This window comes from Aotus nancymaae, unplaced genomic scaffold (genome assembly GCF_030222135.1).
Source record: "Aotus nancymaae isolate 86718 unplaced genomic scaffold, 86718_ANA_hifiasm-v0.15.2.pri h1tg000004l, whole genome shotgun sequence".
Classification (NCBI taxonomy): domain Eukaryota; kingdom Metazoa; phylum Chordata; class Mammalia; order Primates; family Aotidae; genus Aotus; species Aotus nancymaae.
In genome coordinates, this window is record NW_026988415.1 from 59186424 (window position 1) to 59210303 (window position 23880).

Consider the following 23880-nt stretch of genomic DNA (forward strand, 5'->3'; position numbering starts at 1 on the left):
GTGATAGAAATACTTTTATTTATCAGGTTTTTAACCATCCATCTGTGGCTTCTCACTATTAGAGAAGATTTTGGAAAGTTTCCTGTGTTTACTCTGAGAAATCCATTTGTTTCCATTTTCTACTGTCGTACCAAGAGTCTCACAAATAATATCTATTTCACTTCTGACAATACTAAAAACTTTCTTTACATACCAAAGCAAATGACAGAGGGGTTTACTGAACAATACATTAAACTTCAGGGGACTCTCTTTTACAGGAAATACTCATCGAAGACCATATTACAAGAGAATTGTATAATACGACAGGATGATCTATACAAGAAATTAATAAAACATGTACAATGTTGCTAATGATTATGGTAAAATGCAAGAGAAATGCAGTAAGAAACCCATCAAAATACATTTTAAAGCATTTTCATGGAAATATTTACAATTAATGAACATTGAACATCTTCTAAATATAAGCCGCATGATAGTGGTGGGCAGATATAAAGGTGAAGATGGTAAGCACTATAAGGACAGGGACTCATCTCATCCATCTATTAGGGGAGTCAAAATCAAGTTTGGTTTAGCAAACCTTTATTAAATTCCTACTATGCACCAGGCTTAGCTTAGGTGCAGGAATGAAAAAGATAAACAAGATTTGCTGTCTGTCATACTGTACAGGTGTTTATAATTATGGTGCTGTATGTCTAGGGGTGTGTATTTTTGTGTGGATATATAAGGATATGTGTACTGTATAGGAATCGACATAAAGGCAAACTGTCAAAGCAGTATGGCAGGTTAAGACAAGAGTCTAGCACCATGTAGGGAAACAGCCCACACATGGAGATGAAAGGAGGAGGAGGTGGAAGCCCAACGATATCTTCGGAATAACTGTTAGCTAGTGAATGGGAAGATCGTTCCGTGCTGAAAGAACAGCATGAGCGTGGTCAGTGAGACTGGAAAGAAAACAATGTCTGGAGAACCACTAGCATCTTAGAGGACAGGTGGTGTTAGGGAAGGCCCACTATTGCACTCTATCTTTGATTTATTTTGAAACTCTTGTAAAATAACTAAACAAAAAAATTCTGTCATCAAAAAGGTATCCTTCATTCCCAGCATCCCTCCCCTTTTGCTTTGGTGTTGTCAGACAGCGGAGTATTTTAAATAATTGGGAGCAGGGAGGATGGAGGGGAGAGGTGGGAGGCGACAAACCTTGAAGATACTTATAAGAACTATGTTAGCTGTTAGGCATAGACGACCTAAAGCCCCTCATCAAATACAATCACTTTAATATAAAGGCCATTTTACCTTAATCATTTCTACGGTAGCTTATGGAAACTAATAGATTGGAAACTAAATGAAACTAAGGAGAATCTTACATGAACTTGTCTAGTTCGCGTGGAAAATCAAATTCAGACTCAACAAACGCTTATCCAGGACAACTATGCTTTCATATATTTTTTCCTTCAAGTAAAGCAAGGCTAATCTATTGCCCGAGTGGCTGTTTGGACTAATTAGAACAAATACGGACGCGGTGAGAGTTCCATTCTGGCGAAACCAGGGTGAGAGGTTTTTCGCGGGTTTTCATTGAGGAGACATGGAAACTAAAAAGATATGGAATATAGTTTGAAAGTATTGGTGTGAAAAACTATGCCTCGAGGGCCAACACGAAATACAGATACGATGGCGGGAAACAGTTTTTTAGGCTGGAATGAAAATCTCCTTTGTTCACAGAGCAAACACTTTTCAATTTCACCCCGCTCTCCGTGTCTCCACAACTCTTGCTTCAGTATTAACGGGTATCCAAGTCTTCCACACTCATCCTGGCTAACGGAATAAAAATCTACATCTCTTTTCTGTTTCAACTTTCCAGGCTAAATGAGCTACCGCACTCAGCCTGGAAAATGAGTCGAGTTTTTAACTTAAGTGTAAACGTTTTAAATAGAATACTGTAGTCGCCTACCTGGACCTTCCACCCAAGAACTACAACACCCAGAATGCATTGTTTTCCTTTCCGCCTTCTACCGAGGGAATGCCTAACTTGATCTCATTTCCACAAGTAATAGTCACATGACACGTTTCCCGTCAAGATGGCGGATGCTCTCCCCTCGGAGTTTGATGTAATCGTAATAGGGACGGGTATGTGTATCCTGGTACTTACCGGACAAAGTTTAGGAAGACTGTCTTTTTCCTACTTTTTCTGTCAGTGGCGAGTTTTGGGAGAAACGTCTTGGGTCGAGCGTGGGAGGGAGAACGGAAAGGAAGTGAGGTAGTCCGGAGTCAGCGCGGGACTTGGCAGCTACAGGGAGGGGCTTGGACCCGCGGTGCTTATCGCCATTTGAGTAGGGGTTGATCTGGTAGATGTCGATTGCTGAGGTTGGTTGCTGCGGTGATTCCTGTTAATTTCCTTAGAGGGAAGTGGATGTGCAGTGTCATGAAATGGAGGGTCGGGATTTTATCAACGGAGACGACTTTGGCAAGACATTATGATTCCCTCCTTGTTGATTTCAAGGTGATATTCCCCATCATTTTGTCTCGCCATTTCATAGGACTTTTTCATAGATTTGTATGATCCTAGGGTACGTCGCAGCTCAGACACAGCTTCATCCTCAGTTCTACAAGAAAGATGCTCAATTATTGCCCACGTGCGTATGAATTTACTAGGGAAAGCAAACGGATTCTATTGTGTTGAGAAACCTAGGGAATTATATTTTGTTGAGGTAGCCATTATTCCTGCCTTATGGTGCTTAAAGCATCTTGCTTTCTACCACCCATAACTAAATGTGCTGAGAACAAGGTCCTGAGTTCCAGTTCAGGTGTCTGACTTTATCTAACTCTTGTTTTCCCGTCGTTTGTTCTTCATGTTTTGGGTGGAACCAGAAACTCCTCTGCAATTTCTAGTTGACATATTAAATATACAACACGTGGCAGAAGACATATGGCAGCAATTGGAATTTTTTTTAAATAGTGTAATGTATGATCGTTTTAGATGGGATGAAATAGGTTGTTTGGTGGGGTTTTCTACTGTTTGTAGAAAGGTAGGCCAGAGAAGCTCTAGTGGATGGGACCCTGTCCATTGTGTTAATGAATTCAGTTCGTTGTCTTCTCAAACAGCCATGATTAGGAGCAGCCATGTTTTCAGGTTGGGAGTAAAAATAATAGCTACCTGTTTTCGAATGCCTAAAATTTCCTAATCACTGTGCTAAGCACTTTACAAGATGGACATAATCCTCACTACTGTTAGAGTAGTAGGTACTTTCTACATTTTGTGGATGAGGAAAAGGGGACTTGGAAAGGTACTTTGCTCAGGATCACACAGCTGGCAAATTTCCAAAGGCCTATTCCATCCCAGAAAAACAATCAGTGGTTCTGACCCTCAGAGTTAACCCATATTAGTAGAAATGAGAAAACTTGGTTTTAGGCTTTGCTTAGTGCTAGTGTGAATTGCTTGAATTGGGAGGGCCAGGTACTTAATCTCTCTGAGCCTCAGTTTCCTTGTGTTTGAATATAGGGAAGGTTAATTAGATGGTCTTTATGTTGTCTAGCAAAAAATGCCTGGGTAACAGTTCTCAGAAGAGCACGGACATGTTTATTCTTAGCCTGAAAATATCTGCATGGCTGCAAATAACCTGGTTGTAGCTGCTATGATCAGATGTTGGATGAGAGCTGGAAAGAGCCAATGGACTATTCATTTTTTCTTTCCAGTCTATACTAAAACTGAGAACAACATCCATTTTGGAATAGTTGTTATACCATACTTGAGTTTTATATTCTTGCTTTTTTTTTTTTGTTACCTAGGAACTTGAGGTGTTTTTAACAATTTTTTTAATCAACAGTTTTTTTTTCAGGTCTGGGTTCAAATTTTAATTGATGAGTGTTCATTCTTATTATGAAGTGCTGCTAATGCTTTTCATAAATATTTCACCTTCTGTACAGTTCAGAATTGGAATATATCTATTCTGTTAGAGTCTGTTATGGTAGAGGTAGGAAGTTACACTGAGTGACCCAGAAAACTGCATCAGGAGACATAGCTTATTTGGAAAAAGACTTATTTTATACTTATTTCAGTCAGTGCAATGTTATTTTTCAGTGTTTGGGAAGAACTTGAAGTTAGTCTTAAAACTTAAATTTTTCGCCGGGCGTGGTGGCTCAAGCCTGTAATCCCAGCACTTTGGGAGGCCGAGGCGGGTGGATCATGAGGTCAAGAGATCGAGACCATCCCGGTCAACATGGTGAAACCCCGTCTCTACTAATACAAAAAATTAGCTGGGCATGGTGGCGCGTGCCTGTAATCCCAGCTACTCAGGAGGCTGAGGCAGGAGAATTGCCTGAACCCAGGAAGCGGAGGTTGCGGTGAGCCGAGATCGCACCATTGCACTGCAGCCTGGGTAACAAGAGCGAAACTCCCGTCTCAAAAAAAAAAAAAAACTTAAATTTTTCATATTGTTTATTGGTGACATTCCAGGTTTTATCAAGCACATTGCTTAAATTGCTTAAATTTATGATGTGTGATTTTGTTTTTAGGTATGTCAAAAGTGTAAAAATTGAATAAAAGTGTCATTTCCCAAATAAATGATTCCAACCATTCCAATCATTACTTAATTGGATTTATTTTTTAGTGTGCTTGGAATATTTCTTTTGTGAAATAGTTTGCTGAAAGTAGCCTTTAAAATATTTGATTTATTAAATGTACCAACTTGAGTAAATCATAGAAAAAGCATTGTTTCATAGATTCAGTTATATTAACAAAAGCAGAAGCAATAATGCATGCATCAGAAACATGAAGAAATAGGCTATTAGATGTACTTTTTAGCATATTTAGTCCTAATTAAAATGTCATAAAGGGACAATTGCTTCATCAAGTATAATCACATGAAGACAATATTCTATAATCCCTTTGACCTTGATTAACTTGTCTTCTCATTTTCTGTAATACAAGATGGAAACTTCCTTAAGATCATATTTTCAGGAGATTATGGGAAAAAAATAGACTTTGTATTTTCTTAGTTAAGCCCATCTCCTTCTAATTAGAAAATACAGTAAATATCTCTCGAACACCCAAAGACAGAAGAGTAAGATAAAGTGAATTCTGGAAAAAATAGAAGAAAATGGAATAAAGAAGGAGAAACCAATGGAATCTCAAGGGAGAGGATAAAAATAGATGTATGCGGTAAGTGTCCAGAAAGTGGTCCTCAGCTTGGGTACAGAATTGTCATTTTCAGTGTATTTTGCCATTTAAAAAGTCATTTAAGTGACTTTTATAGACAAGTGGATTATAGACAAGTATCATTGGTTTCAGGTTAAAAATAGTCCCAGTAACATAACATCTCACTGGAGGTGACTTATCTGGCAACCTGTGTAATCTGCAGCACAGCAGAGCCAAGAACTCAACAGAAGAGCAGGCAAGATGGAAATTACAAGATCTATTTGATAATATTGGCATGCTTTATACATAGGGGAATCCCTGAGATCATCACTTAGAACGTATTTATCCTTATTTTAAAAATAATTCTAGCAAGCTCAGCATATTAGAACCATTCCCTTAGAAGATACAAGGAATGTTATCAAGTTCTGCAAAGACTGTGTTTGGTGGGGGGTGCTATTAGACATATAAATGACAATTTATGTCCGTATAGGAAAGGGAAGAGAAAAACACCTAAAATGCAAACCTACATCAAACATCAAAAAGGCCTGATAACATTTAGTGTAGTGAGAAATACTCATTTTTCAGGTCATCCAACCCACATTTATTGAGAACCTAGTCCCTTCCCTTGTGAAGTTTACTGTATTGCCTGTTCTCGGGAACTCTTTGGGCTTCCTAACAGTCATATCCCCAAAGCTGTTCTTAAGACAATGCAGGCTTTTCATTGCATCCTTCTTTCTTTTTGAAAACCATATAGAGGTTCAGCCTCCATTTTTATTTCCTTTTAAAAGCACACTGCTCACATTATCTTTTGGAGTTCTTCCCCTAAGATTGGCTGCAGAGCAGGTTAGCTTAATTTTTCTCCTGCATAGCATAAACACATAGATTCTTTTGATTTAAGAGTCCCCTTGCCCCCCGCCACCCCCCAGCATGGTGGCATGGGCCTGCAATCCCCGTTACTTGGGAGGCTAAGGCACAGGCATCCCTTGAACCTGGGAGGCGGAGGTTGCAGTGATCTTAGATGGTGCCACTGCACTCTAGTCAGGGAAACAGAGTGAGACTGTCTCAAAAAAAAGTTTCATTGGCCAGTTGCAGTGGCTCATGCCTGTAATCCCAGCACTTTGGGAAGCCGAGGCAGTTGGATTGTTTGAGCTCAGGAGTTTGAGATCTCAGCCTCCCAAGTACCTGAAATGGGCAACACAGCAAAACCCCATCTCTACAAAAAAATACAAAAATTAATTGGGTGTGGTTACACATGCCTGTAGTCCCAGCTACTTGGAAGGCTGAGGTGAGGGGATTGCCTGAACCTGGGAGTTTGAGGCTGCAGTAAGCTGTAGTTGTGTCACTGCACTTCAGCCTGGGCAAAGAGCAAGACCCTGTCTCAAAAAAGAAGTTTTATTGCTAAACATTATGGGGAAAGAGAAAGGATAACAAAAATAAACGTGGGGGAGATTACAAAGAGTATTCCCCCTAAATCCTGATTACCTTGCTTAGCATCATACAGTAATAGATGTGGCAGCATGGTGTATGGTAATCATGTGACCATCCTATTGTGTGACTTTGGGAAAATTTCAGAATTTCTTGTGACATCATTTAGTTCATCTGTAAATTGAGAGATTTCAATAGGTGATCTCCAAGGTAGGGGTCTACCAGCTCTAAAATTACCATTTTGTATGTCTGTGACACCATGTCCTTGAAAAAAGCCTGAATTCTGTTCTGTATAGTCTTTTTAAGAAGTAAAGTCAGCCGGGCGCGGTGGCTCAAGCCTGTAATCCCAGCACTTTGGGAGGCCGAGGCGGGTGGATCACGAGGTCGAGAGATTGAGACCATCTTGGTCAACATGGTGAAACCCCGTCTCTACTGAAAATACAAAAAATTAGCTGGGCATGGTGGCACGTGCCTGTAATCCCAGCTACTCAGGAGGCTGAGGCAGGAGAATTGCCTGAACCCAGGAGGCGGAGGTTGCGGTGAGCCGAGATCGCGCCTTTGCACTCCAGCCTGGGTAACGAGCGAAACTCCGTCTCGGAAAAAAAAAAAAAAAAAAAAAAGTAAAGTCAGTGTTTAATGTCCTTCAGAAATTTTTCTATCAAAATAGCTGGTATGATTTGAATATTTGTCCTGCCCAAATCTCATGTTGAAATGTTACCCTCATTGTTGGAGGTGGGGCCTGGTGGGAGGTGTTTGGGTCATGGGAGCGGATCCCTCATGGCTTCATGCTGTTCTTGCAATTGTGAATGAGTTCTGGCAGGATCTTGTGGTTTATTTTTAATTTTTTTTTTTTGAGACAAGGTCTTACTCTGTCACCACGGTTGGAGTGCAGTGGCACAGTCATGGCCCACTGCAGCCTTGACCTCCTGGGCCTAAGCGATCCTCCCACCTCAGACTCTCAAGTAGCTGAGGTCACAGACATGCACCACCATGCCAGGCTAATTTTTAAAATTTTTGTAGAGATGGGGTCTCCTTATGTTGCCTAGCCTGGTTTTACACTTCTGAACTCAAGCAATCTACCTGCCTTGGTAGCCCAAAGTGCTGGGATTACAGATGGGAGCCACTGTGCCTGGTCAACTAGTTGTTTAAAAGTGTGTGGCATCTCCCCATACTCTCTTGCTTGCCTTGCCTTTCACCAAGGGAGATTCCTGCTTCCCCTTTGCCTTCTGCCATGATTAAAAGCGACTTGAGGCCTCCCCAGAAGCTGAGCAGATGCCAGTACCATGCTTATACAGCCTGCAGTACTCTGAGCCATTTAAACCTTTTTTCTTTATAAATTACCCAGTTTCAGGCATTCCTTTATGGCAACACAGGAATAGCCTAATACAATAACTGATTAGAAAAGACATTTTCTTGTTATTTTATTATTTTTTTTTGAGATGGGGTCTCGCTCTGTTACCCAGGCTGGAGTGCAGTGGTGCGTTCTTGGCTCACTTTAACCTCCACCTCCTGGGTTCAAGTGATTCTCCTGCCTCAGCCTTCCAAGTAGCTGGGACTACAGGTGTGTGCGCCACCATGCCCAGCTAATTTTTTTTTTTTTGTATTTTTAGTAGAGATGGGGTTTCACCGTGTTAGCCAGGATGGTCTTGATCTCCTGACCTTGTGATTGACCTGCCTGGGCTTCCCAAAGTGCTGAGATTACAGGCGTGAGCCACCGCGCCAGGCCAGAAAAGACATTTTCTTTAAAATGATAGACTGCTTTTTTCAGAAAAGGTCATGTAGGTAGCACAGTCCCATTCCTTGATGTTGGTGAATTTAAACATTAAGGTAGTTAACCTTGATTGGTAGCTCATTGACTTATGATGATGTTGGAATAGCATCACTTCTCTAAGCCTTGGGGGATAGTAATATTGCAGCAGGTATTGTGAAAACTGATGTTTACCAAGTATCTGTGCTAGCCTCAACACGAGTGATTTCCTTTATGTCTCATTTAATCCTCTCCCAGGATGCCTGGGTGTGGTTCGCACATCACAGGATGTCCATGATCCTCCCTGTGTATTTTGAAAATCTTCACATCTATTGTCCAGAGTGGATTTTTAAAAATTGTAAGATACCACCTATTTGTGGATCATGAAGTGAATCCCAGCTTTATAAAAATAAGGCAGATATATTACAATGCATGTAGTAAGGATGAATGTTGTTTTATATATATAACCTATATATATAACATATACACATAAACACACATGTTCTTGGAGAGGGCAGGGTCAAAAAATTTAGAGACTAGAGTATATTGATCAGCTAAATGACGTAGTGAGTAAGAGTGAAATGGTATTTCAAAAATCCTTTAGTTTTACAAATGCCATACCTTACTTTTTTTTTTTTTTTTTTACTTTGACATGCATGTATCTCATTTGAGCAGTATAGTGGAGCGATTGACAGTGTGGCTCTGGAATCAGACACGCTGGGTTTGAATCCCAGCTATTCCTCTTTCGTCATCTTAGACATTTTCCTTAGGCCGGGCGTGGTGGCTCACGCCTGTAATGCAAGCACTTTGGAGGCCAAGGCGGGCGGATCACCTGAGGTCGGGAGTTCAAGACCAGCCTGACCAACATGGTGAAACCCCATCTTAAAAAAAAAAAAAAAAAAAAGAAGGACATTTTCCTTAATCTATTTATGCTTCAGTTTTCTTATCTCTAACTAGGATAAACTTCAGAAGAATGTGTTGAGGATTCAATGAAATAATTCCTATAAAAAAGCTTAGTAGGTGCTCATAAAATGCATTTGTTTGTATGCTTTTAATGCCATACTGAGGTGCTTTTACTACTACTTTTATTTCATGAATGCTTTCCAGGAAGGGCTCACGATTTCCGTGAAGAATGGTGGAAGGATTCAGTTGTCTGATTTATGTTTCCTGTCTTCTCATTGGCTGCTTGGTGGGAAAGACCTTTATGTGTCTATTGTCACTGTTTCTATCAGATTTCTTACCTAGTGGCTTACCGGTTTTATTTTTATCTTTCTTTTTTGTCTTCCTCTCTTTTGTTCACCAGCTTGCATTATTTATCATTTGTTATCCTCATAGTTTTTGAAACAGATTTAGCACTTGTCTTATTTGAGGTATAGTATGAAATACTTCCTTGTCAATGTAAGAGATGCTGTAGGAGCGAAAGATAGCCTGCAGATTTTGCTGTTCTGAAAAATGCTTTGGACTTCTTCAGGCATTGATTGATGGAAAAGTATGTTTTTGTTTGCTTCCAATACCTAGAAAAGTAAAGAATTATCTAACTCTGGAGAAGACTTTCTGGGAGATGCTTACCCTTCTCTGTAAATCATGAATTTGAGCCAATACCTCAGAGAGAGCCACATCTGTTACCACAGTTTCCTCTGCTGCATCATTTTCATTTCCCATGCCTCATGTCATTTTTCTCATTTTCTCCAGTGTTCTCATGATGTTTTGGATAATAGGATACAGCAATTAAATTCAAATATGGCAGCTCACCATTACATTCTCATGTTTAACATAAAATCCCAATGCACAGAAACAATTATAATTCCCTATAATTGACCTGTTAACTCATGCTAAATCATCTGCGATTCAGTTTCAGTGCATTCTTTAACCTAAAAGTTAGTCTGTGCCTGTTCTGTATGTAAATATATTTAAAAGTAAAATAGGCTAAAAGTCACTGTTGGTGCTCATTGGAAACATTTTGGGGGCATTTAGTTGTGGCCAGTAAAATAGGGATACCTTGAAAGGTTGTTTTGTTTTTGCTTTTCTAATAATTTCATTTAAAGGTTGGTGTAAAAAGAGATGATAATTTATCACAGATATCGCTTTTTTAGAGCATGATTATGAGGCTTTTTTTTTTTTTTTTTTGGGATGGAGTCTCCTCTGTTGCCCAGGCTGGAGTTCAGTGGTGTGATTTTGGCTCACTGCAACCTCCGCCTCCTGGTTCAAGCGATTCTCCTGCCTCAGCCTCCTGAGTAGCTGGGATTACAGGTGTGCGCCACCACGCCCAGCTAATTTTTGTATTTTTAGTTGAGATGGGGTTTCACCATGTTGGTCAGTCTGGTCTCAAACTCCTGACTTTGTGATCTGCCAGCCTCAGCCTCCCGAAGTGCTGGGATTACAGGCGTGAGCCATTGCATCCGACAGAGGCTGTTTTTGATAAAAAACAGTTTGCAAATAGACAGGAGAAGAGACCAGGGGCAACTTGGCCAGTATGGTGCTTAATGTAAGTGTTTCATCTCATACTGGATATTATCAAGAGCAAGAGCTGAAGTTCATAATGTATTATTTGACTGATTTGGTTTTTATCACATTTTAAAAGGTACTGATGCAGCAGGATATTTTCCTGACCCCTTCGCGGGAGTTGTGAAGGGGGTGCTCTGTTTACTCAGCCCACAGCTCTCAACTCCTTTTGGGAGGAAGTGCATGAGTGAACAAGGCAGGAACTGGAGTACACGAGTGCTGGAGTCAGCTGGCTGCTCTGGTGCCAGGAGGAGTGAACTCTACTCACTTGGACCTGCTGCATTTCACCCCTCACAAGAGGGGACATGGAGTTGAGTGAGTGCAGAAGCTGGGGCGAGTGCTTTTGGGCACTGACAGGGGAGTCAACTCTGTGCTGGTCCCACGCATCTGGCGGGGGGTGCTCACAACCCCTGAAGCTCCAGAGGGAGTGTTACAGTACTCTTTAAGCTCTGCCATCCCAGAAGGCTTACGGGTTAACAGCTCAGTGGGCACTCTGCCTTTTTGCATGAATCAGCCGCCTTCTGCCAGTGAGTGCAAAGGGCAAGTGTGACAGCCTTTTGGTGTCCACACTCGTGGTTTCTGAGTTCTTGTCCGGCATCCAGTAGAAATGAGGTTGCATGAATGAATTGAAGGATGGTAAATGCAGGGGATTTTATTGCCAATAGATATGGCTTTCAGCGGGAAGGGGAGCTGCAAAGTGGATGGGGCGGGAAGGTAATCTTCCCCTGAATTCCAGCTGTCCCTGGCTGGATTCTTCTTTGAAGTTACTCTGTCAAGGTGTCCCTCTGAATTCAAGCTACTTCTCTCTGATGTCCAACCGTAGTCTCCAATGTCCAACTGCTTCTCCTCTCTCTCCGGGCTAAGCCAGGTTTATTTTTTAATTTTTTTTATTTTTATTTTGAGAAGGATTGTTGCTCTGCTCACTGCGCAACCTCTGCCTCCTGTGTTCAAGCAATTCTGCCTCAGCCTCCCGAGTAGCTGGGATTACAGGCGTGTGCCACCATGTCTGGCTAATTTTTTGTATTTGTAGTAGAGACGGGGTTTCACGGTGTTAGCCAGCATAGTCTCAATCTGCTGACCTTGTGATCCACCCACCTTGGCCTCCCAAAGTGCTGGGATTACAGGCATGAGCCAGCACACCTGGTGAGCCTGGGTTTTTATGGACACAGGATGGGGTGTGGGGCGGGGCATGGGTGGTTTTGGAAAAGGCCAGATTCGCACAGGAAAACAGGGATATAAGTTCTCACTTTGTGCCATGGTTTCAGGCTTGAGGGTGGGGTTTTCTCAGGGACCTGCCGTTTTCTGCCTAGAATTTCCCTGCCTCCTGTTCCTATCACTAACATCTACTCTTTCTTCTGAGTAGTATTCTCACCTGTATTTTTTTTTCTTTTTTTGTCCAGGACAGTGTTCTCATTGAGTTATTATGGCTATTAGTTAATGGTGGTTTTACTCATTTTGTATTGCTTTAAAATGTTTTGAATCATGTTCTGTGATCTGACTTTGCACATTTTTAAACTAGTCTTTTATTTGTGGATTTAAAATCATGAGAAATTTACATAAGCTAAAGTATAGAGAAATAAGGTTTTACACATGGATATCAGACCTATTAAGAAGATGCTGAGCTGCAAGTTCAAATCCTTATTTTCTACAACTGTGTTACTTTGGTTTAAGCTATGTAAACAAAATTGATGATAATTAGAAAGTTAGTTTTGGTACTTACAACACACTATCAAACACATGAAAAATACTGTCTAACATTTGTTATGTGCCAAGCAGTGTGATAAGCCCCTAAAATGCATGATCTCATTTTCACAGCAACCCTGTGGTAGATACTATATCATCTCCATTTTACAAATGTGGAGCCTGAGGCTTAACTAAGTTTGATGTAGGTGAAACAGTTAAGACTGAAGTTTTTCTGACTAAGATTGAGGTATTAGATTGAGTTTGCTAGAATCTTTCAATTGAAAAAATACCTCATTAGTATCAAGATTAGATTATTTTGCCCTGTGTTTGCGGTTGGCAGTTGTTTTATTTTGGAGAGTTACCATTGCTGACATTAAAATCCTGATTCCAACAATAGCCCCATGATGTCTGCTTATTATTGACAGCATCATGACATCTGTGTCAGCTTGCAAACCTTCTTTTGATGAAAGTGAACAGAATGAACTGGTTGTGTTTATTCCTTAAAACTGAAGAGGGAATCAGCCACTAAAGCAATGGCCGGAAATGGGATCAGAGATTACAGTTACGTTTTAAGACATAATTTGTTTCAGTAGGAATTCTTTATTGATCCTGTAAACCAAAAGGTCTTAATCAATTTAGAAAGTTCATTTTCCCAAGGTTAAGGGTGTGCCTGTGGCACAGCCTCAGGTCCTGATGATGTGCCCCAGGTGGTCAAGGCCCGCGTTGATTTTACACATTTTAGGGAGACATGAAACGTCAATCAATATATGTAAGATGTATAATACGTTGGTTCCATCAGGAAAGGCCAGACAACTCGAAGTAGGGAGGGGGCTTCTGGGTCATAGGTAGATAAGAGACAAACGAGGAAAACGAGGAATAGTCACTTATGCCTTAGTCTGTAGTGAGACAGTAGGGCAAAGGAAGCCATCAGATATGCATTTGTCTCATGTGAGCAGAGGAATTATTGAGTTCTGCCTGTCCTTTGGTGGTTCGCAAGGAATTTCCTTGTGGGCAAATTGTGAGGGAGATATGTAGCTGTTTAAAAATCTCCGTAGCGATCTTATTTAGGAATAGAATGAGAGGCAGGTTTGCCCTACACAGTTCCCAGCTCGACTTTTCCCTTTGGCTTAGTGATTTTGGGGAGGTTTGTTTTCCTTTCACAATCCCAAGGTATATAATTTCCCACCGAAATATTTGTACATGCGCTGGGGTTTGCCATTTTGTATCTTTTTTAATGTTCTTCGCTTGCAAATTAAATTTTCAAGATCAAATATGGTACTCATTGTCCTATTTATGGAGCTTTTCTTCTTTTGATGGACTATTATTTTGTTTCCTACAGTCTTTGACAACTGTTAATGCTTACAATGGATACATCATACTTCTTAATTGACAGGATGAATAAGGTAATACCTTTTTTGTGCAAGAGCCCCCTCATTAATTTTCGTGATAGGATTTTCTATAAAGAAGGGGTTTTTTGGTATGATTTTTGTAACATTCTTGAAATGAATACTCATTCTCTTTCATCATCTATTTTAGACTCATTGCTTTATGAGTAATGCAGTAAAGGTCATGTTTCTTCTGTGGCACATTAGTAAAATATGTTCTGAACAGAGAAACTGTTTTCCTTATCACAAATTAAATATTATGTTAAGTTTGAAGAGCATTGGGCTGGGGTATACTTTGCTGTGAAGAGATCATTTTGGTCACTTAAATTACAATAGAAATATTGTGTTAAGAAAATTCAGGAAACATTAGGCCGGGCATGGTGGCTCACACCTGTAATTCCAGCACTTTGGGAGGCTGGGACAGGCAGATCACCTGAGGTCAGGAGTTCGAGACCAGCCCGGCCAACATGGTGAAACCCCATGTCTACTAAAAACACAAAAATTAGCTGAGTGTAGTGGCAGGTGTGTGTAATCCTAATCCCAACTACTCGGGAGGTTGAGGCAGGATAATCACTTGAACCCAGGAGGCAGAGGTTGCAGTGAGCTGAGACTGTGCCATTGCACTCCAGCCTGGGCAAGAAAACCAAGACTCCATCTCAAAAACAAAACAAAACTAAAGTGAAAATTAAGTAAAAGTTAATTGAGAAAAAGTTATTAAGTAAAAGTTAATTAAGAAAAAGTTATTTTTTCCTGACTACATCATTAAGTATAATTATCGATATAAAAGAGGTTTTCAAAACTCATTACTAAATTGCATTCTAGCCTGGGCAAGAAAGCAATACTCCCATTCTCTCTCTCTTTTTCTCTTTCTTTTTCCTCCTCTTCTTTATTCTTTTTTTCTTTCTTTCTTTCTTAAAAAAAAAAAAAATCTATCATGTCCTCTTCCATCTCATCTCTTTTCTGCCTTCCTCCTCTGCTGCATCTCTCTAACTGTTCTTTCTTTTCTGCAAAAAAAAAAAAAAAAAAAGAATTCGAGGCCAGCCTGGCCAGCATGGTGAAACCCATCTCTACTAAAAAGACAAAAATTAGCTGGGTGTGATGGTGGGTGCCTGTAGTTCCATCTACTGGGGAGGCTGAGACAGGAGAATTGCTTGGACCCAGTCGAAGGAAGTTGCAGTCAGCCGAGATCACACCACTGAGCTCCAGCCTAGGTGACAGAGTGAGACTCTGTCTCAAGAAAAAAAAAAAAGAAAGAAAAAAGAAAACAAGAAAAGAAAAAGAAGTATCCCAAACTACTATCTAGAAGTAACCAGTATTAGAGTTTTGTGTGTAATCTTTTGCTTCTGCACCAAGATGTTTATTTTAATGTAACAAAACTAAGATCACAAGGCATATATTTAATTTCCTTTTAGTTTCTGATAAACACTATGATATGAATGTTTTTTCTTTTTACAAATTCTATTTATTTATTTATTTTGAGATGGAGTCTCACTCTGTCACCCAGGCTGGAGTGCAGTGCCATAATCTCAGCTCACTGCAACCTCTGCCCCCTGGGTTCGAGCGATTCTCTTGCCTCAGCCTCCCAAGTAGCTGGGATTACAGGTGCCTAAAAAAAAAAAAAAAAAAAAAAAGTTAATTGTAGTGGAGACTACATTTCCTGGTATGGATAAGGTCTTCAGCAAATATTTACATTTATTTTACAAAACTTTAAGAGATTTTGTGTTGACGTAGTTTTCTACATTTAGATAAAAAACAGGATACTACGTCTATTTTTAAGGTTTTTACAATGGAAAATTTAACACAGAAAAAAGTAGAATAAAATAACCCCCCACATACCAGTCTCTCCTGGTTTCAACAGTTATCAACTCATGGCCAGTCTCGTTTTCTCTGTATTGAGGACTAAGCTCTGATTTTTTATCTTGCCCAAATTCCTACCTAAGGGGTCTAGGGAGTCATGGCCTACAAACCATAAATTCTCATCAGATGAGTTTTATTTGTCCCTATATATTGTGACTTACTTTTCATTCTGACTCTGGCATAACATTATGAGACAAGGAAATAATATTTAACCCAAAAATATATTTCCTTGCCATACCTTGAAATTGCCCTGCAAAGTCTCTTGTGGGAAAAATCCACATTCTATATAGAGAATCCCCTTCCCGCTTTGTTTTGCTTCCTTTCTTTCCAGGTGCAGGAGATAATCAACTAAGAGCCAGGCACCCTTTTAGGTCCTATAAGAAACATTTTACCACCTGCTCTCTCTCTGAAGTCTGCTACCCGAGAGACTCCTCTGTACAATAAAACTTGTTCCCCACAATCCTTTATCTTAACCTGAACATGCCTTTCCATTAATCCCAGGTCTTGAGATAAACTCAACCAATTGTCAGCCAGAGAATGTTGAAATTTACCTATAGCCTGGAAGCGCCCCCCACACCCTCTCTGAGTTTTCCCACCTTTCTGAACAAAACCAATGTATTTCTTAAATATGTTTGAGGTCTCGTGCCTCTCTAAAATGTATAAAACCAAGCTGTACCCCAATCACCTTGGGCACATGTTCTTAGGACCTTGTGAGGGTTATGTCACGGGCCATGGTCACTCATATCTGGCCCAGAATAAATCTCTTGAAATATTTCACAGAGTTAAATCTTTTTGTTGACAGTATCTTCCATTGTTTTTCATGTTTCACCATCCAACCCTTAGTTATTTTGAAGCAAATCCTAAATATCATTCTATCTATACGTATTCCAACATATGTCTAAAAGGTGTAAAGACTCTCCTTTTTAAACATAACTATTGTTTTGTTTAACATGTGCTTAACACTTTTATCACATGCCCTCCTTTGCATCTTCAGTTTTTTCTGAGGTATCTATCCATTTTGTTTCTTTGGTCTTGTGCTCTTTCTAGTTTAGTTTTCATATCTGAAATGATTTTTTCTTTAATTTGTTAACTACATGTTCTTCCCAAATGTTCCCATTCTCTAATCGCCTTACATTTGGGTTTTTCTAATTTTGATTCATGTTCTCTCAGAGCTGCCACCATTTTGTTAATTTCTTTTAGCACATAATACCATAGTTAGGCAATGTTTTTCATCTAATTTGTGAGGCTTTCTGACATTCTTTTATTGTCTGTTGGGATATTATTGTGTTCCTTATTCTCTTTTTTCCTAATGTACATTGAGTGAGGTTCAACTGAGATCCTTTTGCGTTGCTCTTTTTTTTTTTTTTTTTGAGACAGAGTCTCACTCTGTCGCCAGGCACCAGGCTGGAGTGCAGTGGCACAATCTTGGCTCACTGCAACCTCTGCCTCCTGGGTTCAAGCAATTCTCCTGCCTCAGCCTCCCGAGTAGCTGGGATTACAGGTGCACGCCACCATGCCCAGCTAATTTTTGTATTTTTAGTAGAGACAGGGTTTTACCATGTTGGCCAGGATGGTCTCGATCTCTTGACCTCGTGATCCACCCAACTCGGCCTCCCAAAGTGCTGGGATTACAGGCTTGAGCCACCACGCCCGGCCACATTGCTCATTTTTAAGTGAAATAAATTTTCACTTCGTTTTCAGTAGGAAGGATATGCCAGTAAACTATTCAAACTGTGCTGCTGTAGACCTCTCTTCTGTTTTCAGGATGTAATCAAACATGTAGCCTGAAATCTGCTGGCTCTGTTACCCTCCCCTAGTTTTGTCTAGACTTTCTCTTTCCTTTACCTCTATTTTCTCTGTTCTGCTGAATTTGGATTAGGTTCCCAGCAGTTACTCCTCAGTGCAGGACTATCCCTTCAGTCACAAGTTGAAGCCTGCAAAACCCCTTCCCAGTTTCTGCTGCTGTTCTCAGAACAGCCTGCCAAGCTTCCAGTGAGTGCCTGATAGCACTTTTGGGGTTTTCTGGCTCACAGAGCTGTAACGCTTTTTTTGATCTTCTCTTCATTTCCTTTTGCACACTTTTATTCTTTTTTGAGACGGAGTCTCTCTCTGTCACCCAGGCTGGATTGCAGTGGTGCAGTCTCGGCTCCCTGCAACCTCCGCCTCCCGGGTTCAAGCGATTCTCCTGTCTCAGCTTCCCGAGGAGCTGGGATTACAGGCGCCTGCCACCATGCCTGGCTAATTTTTGTATTTTTAGTAGAGACGGGGTTTCAGCATGTTGGCCGGGCTGGTCTTGAACTCCTGACCTCAGGTGATCCACCCGCTTAGGCCTACCAAAGTGCAGGGATTACACTTTCTAATACCGTGTGGGTGTTAGAGCTATTGGTGGCTTGTAACTACCCAGTTCTATTTTGGGGTTCATGATGATAATGTATCACCTGTCTTTGCTGTGGATATTGTCCCTGGGGGGTATCCTGATTGCACTGTCTGTTTTTATGGGAGTTATAGGGGAGATTCAACAACTGCTGCTGTCTTTCCAGAATCCTCTTTTTATCTTTCTATCATTTACTCAAGAATAGAGGTCAAGTTGTTGATCTAGCATAAACACTCATTCCAAGCCCTTCATTTTATCTAATAAAGATATCTATCTATAAGGAATCTGAATTCCAGAGAGGTTAGGTGACTTTGCTGAGGTCACAGCTATCTAGGATCCACCTAAAAACAGGAATCCAGTCCTTCAGATTCTTAATTCAGTACTCTTGAATACTGAAACTCTTTTTATTAGCCATTCCTAAAAGCTCAAACCATAGTGAATTTAAAAAATTAAAATAAATTTTCCAAGTTAATGTTTTGATGGATAGTATATTTTTCAAAAAATTCTAAAAATTACACAGCTATAAATACATATTTTCTTCCACGAGGAAGTTCAGAGATTTTAAATTACATTTACTAATATGTTAAGTATTTTGTGGGGAGGAAAGAGTAATTGTCAATTTAAAAATGATATTTTTATCTGTACGTTGTGAGAGTTCCCTAGGCTACTTCATTGGTAGTTTTCTCCTTTTTATGGTAACCACTAAAAGTAGATTTAAAATGTAACTATTTAACACAGAATTTAAGATAGGAGTCTGGCTTGAAATTCAGTTTCTGCTTAATTTTGTGATGTCATTATTTTGAGTGGCTGCAACATGAGTTGAGGATGTAGTTTCACCTTTGCATTGCTTAATCAAATTTTCCTTGCCAGTAATTCTGTTTTTCTTAAAAAGAAGTTACTCTTTATTAAAGCAGTCACAGTAAATTTTCTAGGTCTATGTAATTTTCTTTCCATTCTGGTCTTCACTGATTATAAATAACACATGGAATGACTTTCCAGGTAGAAAGCAGGAATCCATTTTGAAATGTTCTATAAAATAAAGAGTGATTTATGGTTTCATATGATTTGAGCTGAAAGTACTTGGGCTTTGCCAGGTCATCAAAGTCCTGTCAGGTGAATCTATTATTTATTGTTCGATATGCTGTGAGTGGTGTAAGTACTTTATTTTATGTTTATCTTGTGTAAGCATAGTGTTAGGAAAAATCAATCCCAGATACTAATACATTTTAAGAATATATCATGGGGAACTAACCTAAATTTTATAGTTGTATATGATGAGAGTTGACATTAAGAATTTGGATTAAAGGGGGATTTGGAAAATGAATGAATAATGATTTTATCCCTGTAAAATATTGTAGGTGATATTCTTGGGTCCTGATTTTAGCGTAGCTCTTTCATTTGATGATGAAACATCTCTATTTTATCTGGCCAGGTTTTTAGAAAATTGCAGAAAGCTGGTACCATAAATGTTAGTGTATGATGGTATAACATCCCATAAACGTCTATTTTTTTTTTCTAGTTGCCGCCTCTATAACAGAACCTCAACTGTGAAAGGCATGATGGAGGAAACCTTGGTTTCCCCTACTACAACTGTTATGAAATGCTAATTTAATACCTAATATTTACCTGTGTTTAATAAAAATGACTTGCCAAAGTTGTTGTCTTGCGTCAGAATTTTACATGCTTGCTTATAATACTGTGGCAGAGCAAGTTCTTTGGTACAGCCTTTCTAATGAATTTAATAATTATGTTTAATAATGTGAAATGCCTAAATGATACTAAATATCTGATGAACCTCTATAGTTTACATAAAGAAAAGGTTATTGGACTTTTTTAAAAATGATTTTAAGTTGCTAGATCTTTGAAGGTAACTTAAGCAAATAGTAAACAAGTGATAGCTTTTTTTTTCCTTCAAATAACTAATCTTTTTGAAAGGGTAGGAAGAGGAGGGAAGAGAAGTAACTTTTATTGAATGTCAGTGACATGCCAAGAGCCACTATGTGTAGTGTTTGTTATTGTTTTGTACCTGTTCCTCCCTGCACCCATATGAGATGTATTATTATCCTCATCTTACAGTTGAAAAGATTGTACTTGTATATTTGTGCTTACACATTTTACAGAGTGTTTCCAGTGGAATGCTGTATTATTTGACCCTAATCTAGGTTATCTGTTTCTAGCTCATGTCTGGCTTTTCCTCATGGGAGAGACTGTATTGTTCAAAATAAGCACATACATGTTTCATATAAATGCCTCACAAATATATTGTGTGAATTTGAGTAGTTGTTCACTTTTTTAAGCATTGAACAGGTGTTATTTTGAAATTAATCAAGAGTTTAAGTGCTAATAAAATTGAGCTTAGAAATATTAATTTGAACAAATCATTCTTTTACTAAATTAGCAGTAAGATCAAAAACTTTTAAGTATGCACTTAGAAATAGTAATTTAAACAAAATAAGCAGTCATTTTATTATTTTACCAAATTAGCAATATGACCAAAAAGTTTTAAGTATGTTGATTTTTCGTAAATAATTTTTAAAAACCCTGAAGCATAAAGCTCCAGTTTTATACAGGGTTATCCTCCATGCTGTGACTACAGTTTTTATTTTTTTTTGAAACCCTGATTTGACCATGATCTGGCTAAAGTACTTTCAAGTCTCCCTATTGCTTAGAGGTTCAAGTTCAGATACTCTAATTTGGCTTCAACCGCTTGGAAATTTTTTTAAATTTTGTTTCATGTTGGTAAGAACACTTGACATGAGATCTCTGCTCTTAACAAATTTTTAAGCGTATAATACAGTGCTGTTTACTATAGGTACAATGTTGTAGAGCAGTTCTCTAGAAATTATTCGTCTTTTATGACTGATACTTTATGTCAGTTGATTAGCAACTCCGTATTCCGCTCTCCCCCAAACCCATGGGAACCACCATTTCACTTTCTGATTCTGTAAATTTGCCTATTTTAGATACTTCATATAGGTGGTGGAATCATGCATTTGTCCTTCTGTGACTAGCTTTATGTTTGTTGCAGCAGTGTTCACCATGAGTAAGATGTGAAACAGCCTTAAATATCCATTGACAGAAGAATGGATGGAGACGTGGTATATCCATATAAGGGAATATTACTTGGTTATATATAAAAAAACAGTAATGAAGTACTGATCCATGCTGTAACATGGATAACCCTTGAAAACTTTATGCTAAGTGAAGTAGGCCAATCCGAAGACTTTTTTTTTTTTTTTTAAACATCACTGTTTGGTTCTTCCTTCCTTTAACTTTGCCAGGAATGATCCCTTCCACTTCCCTTTTTCTGTCTTCTGTACTCCTCAGGGTTGTTAGAGACCCTGAAAGACCCAGCTAATTTCTCCTGTTCTTTGGAGCTTTTCATGACTCCCTGTACAGAGGGAGTATTTTTTTCAATTGTGTTTCTATGACAGTTTTAAATAAACTTATTATTTTAATCTCTTTAAATTCTTGTTGTATAGACTCTGAACACTAACAGGCTGAGGATCGATATAAGGCAATCTCTCACTACCTAGCTCAGTTTGTTTCTCTCCCTTCCTCTCCCTCTTCCCCATTTTCCCTTCTCTTTTTCTTTTCTTCAGCAAATATTTATAGGGAATCTATTACATGCCTCCTGTATCCGGAAATTCTGTTTATTGAATGGGTGGGAAGAAATATGAAATCTTGGTTAAGAAGACATTGTTTACTATATTATTGGTTTGCTATTTTAGTCATTCTAAGCATGAAGATAATAGGCCCTTGCCATTTAACATTAGAACAACTTATGAATTTCACAAACTTATGGTTGGATTAAAGTATTGAGGAAAAACACAAATGATAGTCATTTTGGCTTTATGTCATTTGGACTCAAATCATGTTCAGTATTGAAATCCATTCTTGGCTTTGCTTTAATACCAGAGACTTGACTTCTGACATTGTTGATCACAGCCATGGACATAACCATATGCATTAACTGCCTACCCCAAGTAACAGTTATTTTGGGCCAGATGGAGGCGATTAATTTTATTATTGTTCACCATTGAAGCTGGCATCTGGTGAAAGTAGGCATATGTTTGGGGTAGTGTTAGATGGAAATATAAGCCTTCTAAAATACCGTTCTGAAGGATAATAAGAACAGATAGTGTTCATAGGGCAAGTACCCTTGCTAACAACAGAACTGAATCCTATGAGGTAGATCATGATAGTCTCATTGATAGATGAAAAAACAAAGGCTCAGAGAAGTCAAGTGACTTGGCAAGTTATTTAACCTTTCTTAACCTGTTTGCTCACGTAGATAATGCTGCGTGCCTCCCAGGATTATAATGAGGAATGAATAAGATGATGTATGTGATAATACAGTGTGAAGGATAAAACCCTATACTAATATTTGGTGGCATTGTTACTAATGTTGTCATGATTACACATAAGAACATTAATCTTTAACATCCTAATCTGCTTCCTGAGTGTTTATTTGCCATTATCCTTTTAACTAAGCTGCTTATCAGCTTTTAAAGTACCATAAGGACTGCATTTCACTAAAAAGGAAAGTTATTTCTTTAAGTGTAGCAAAAGGTTCAGATGGTCTTAAGATTTGATTAAGAATTTTAACTTAAAAACTACATTTAGCAATTTAAAACTTTCTCCTATTTCCCTCTACTCCAAAATAATTATTTTGTTTACTTGAATTATATCTAAAGTTAAGATTGGAACTTTATGATGGCTCATTTTCAATGATTGATATTTAATGGTTATTTTCAGTACATTTGTTAGAACTTCTTGTTTTTCGAACCAAGAATTATATACCCACAAAGTGTTCAACACTGGAAAACTAATTCCTCTGGGAAGGCAGGCTGGAGCTTGTGTTTAGTACGGTTTTTAGCTAGAGATTGACTATATCAATTGTTTCTATATGCATATTGCTTTTTATATACAGAAGATGATGTTCCTTTTTCTTGAAATCATTGATGCGTAGTGTGTAGCTTACACCCTTGCCAACAGACTGGTGCTGTTTTATTCCACTAGGTAAAAACGCGAGAGGATCGGGCTGTTTCATCGTGGTGATGGAAGTTAGTAGTAGCACTATAGAATTGCACTAAACTTTTAAAGCATGCTTTATTTTTATAACTAATATAAACAGTACTAGCTTCTGTCAACATGGTTGATCATATTTCCAAAAGTTACGGAAGAGTCTGGAACTTCCAGGGTATATTAACTGTCAAATATAACAGAAAACTTGATTTTGTAAAATCATAAAAGCTTTATTATCTTTGGCCATTTTTAATTTTTTGTTGGTACTGGTAGTAATATATATATATCCTTTTATGATAATCAGCTTTATGGTATGATTAAGTTTGATTCCAAAGCAGTAATGTTTTGTTTTCATACTGCTATATTAGTCAAAAAGCAAAATAAGGTATCTTAGTAAGTGACCCCTTTCTAAACTAGCTGACATATTTCTTAAGATAAAAAATGTATGACCCCTGAGTGGCATTGTGGCTTTGGAGTTAGATCTGGGTTTAAATTTCAACTCTAGAACTTCTTTTTTATTTTTTTTTAAGCATTGGACAGAAAGTTAAGATATTTGTGTCTTTTTTCTTTTTTCTTTTCTAAAATACATATGAATTTAAAAGGTTCTTCTCTAAAATGCATATGCAGATGGTTATCTCTCAGTGCAGTTGGGAGACTCAGATGAGCTAGTGTGTGAACATGGTTATTAACTGGACAATATATAATATTTATAATTGCTCATTGATAGTAATTTACATACAAAAAGAAT

General features: G+C 38.7%; 1 protein-coding gene across 1 annotated transcript in view; it reads left to right on the forward strand.

Moving 5' to 3' along the window:
* The first annotated feature begins 2055 nt into the window (after positions 1–2055).
* CHM (CHM Rab escort protein) overlaps positions 2056–23880 on the forward strand; it is a 188365-nt gene continuing 166540 nt past the window's right edge. The window contains exon 1 of the mRNA XM_012464454.2: positions 2056–2124. Coding sequence (XP_012319877.1) covers positions 2076–2124 — 49 coding nt within the window. The 5' untranslated portion in view covers positions 2056–2075. The remainder of the gene's footprint in view (positions 2125–23880) is intronic.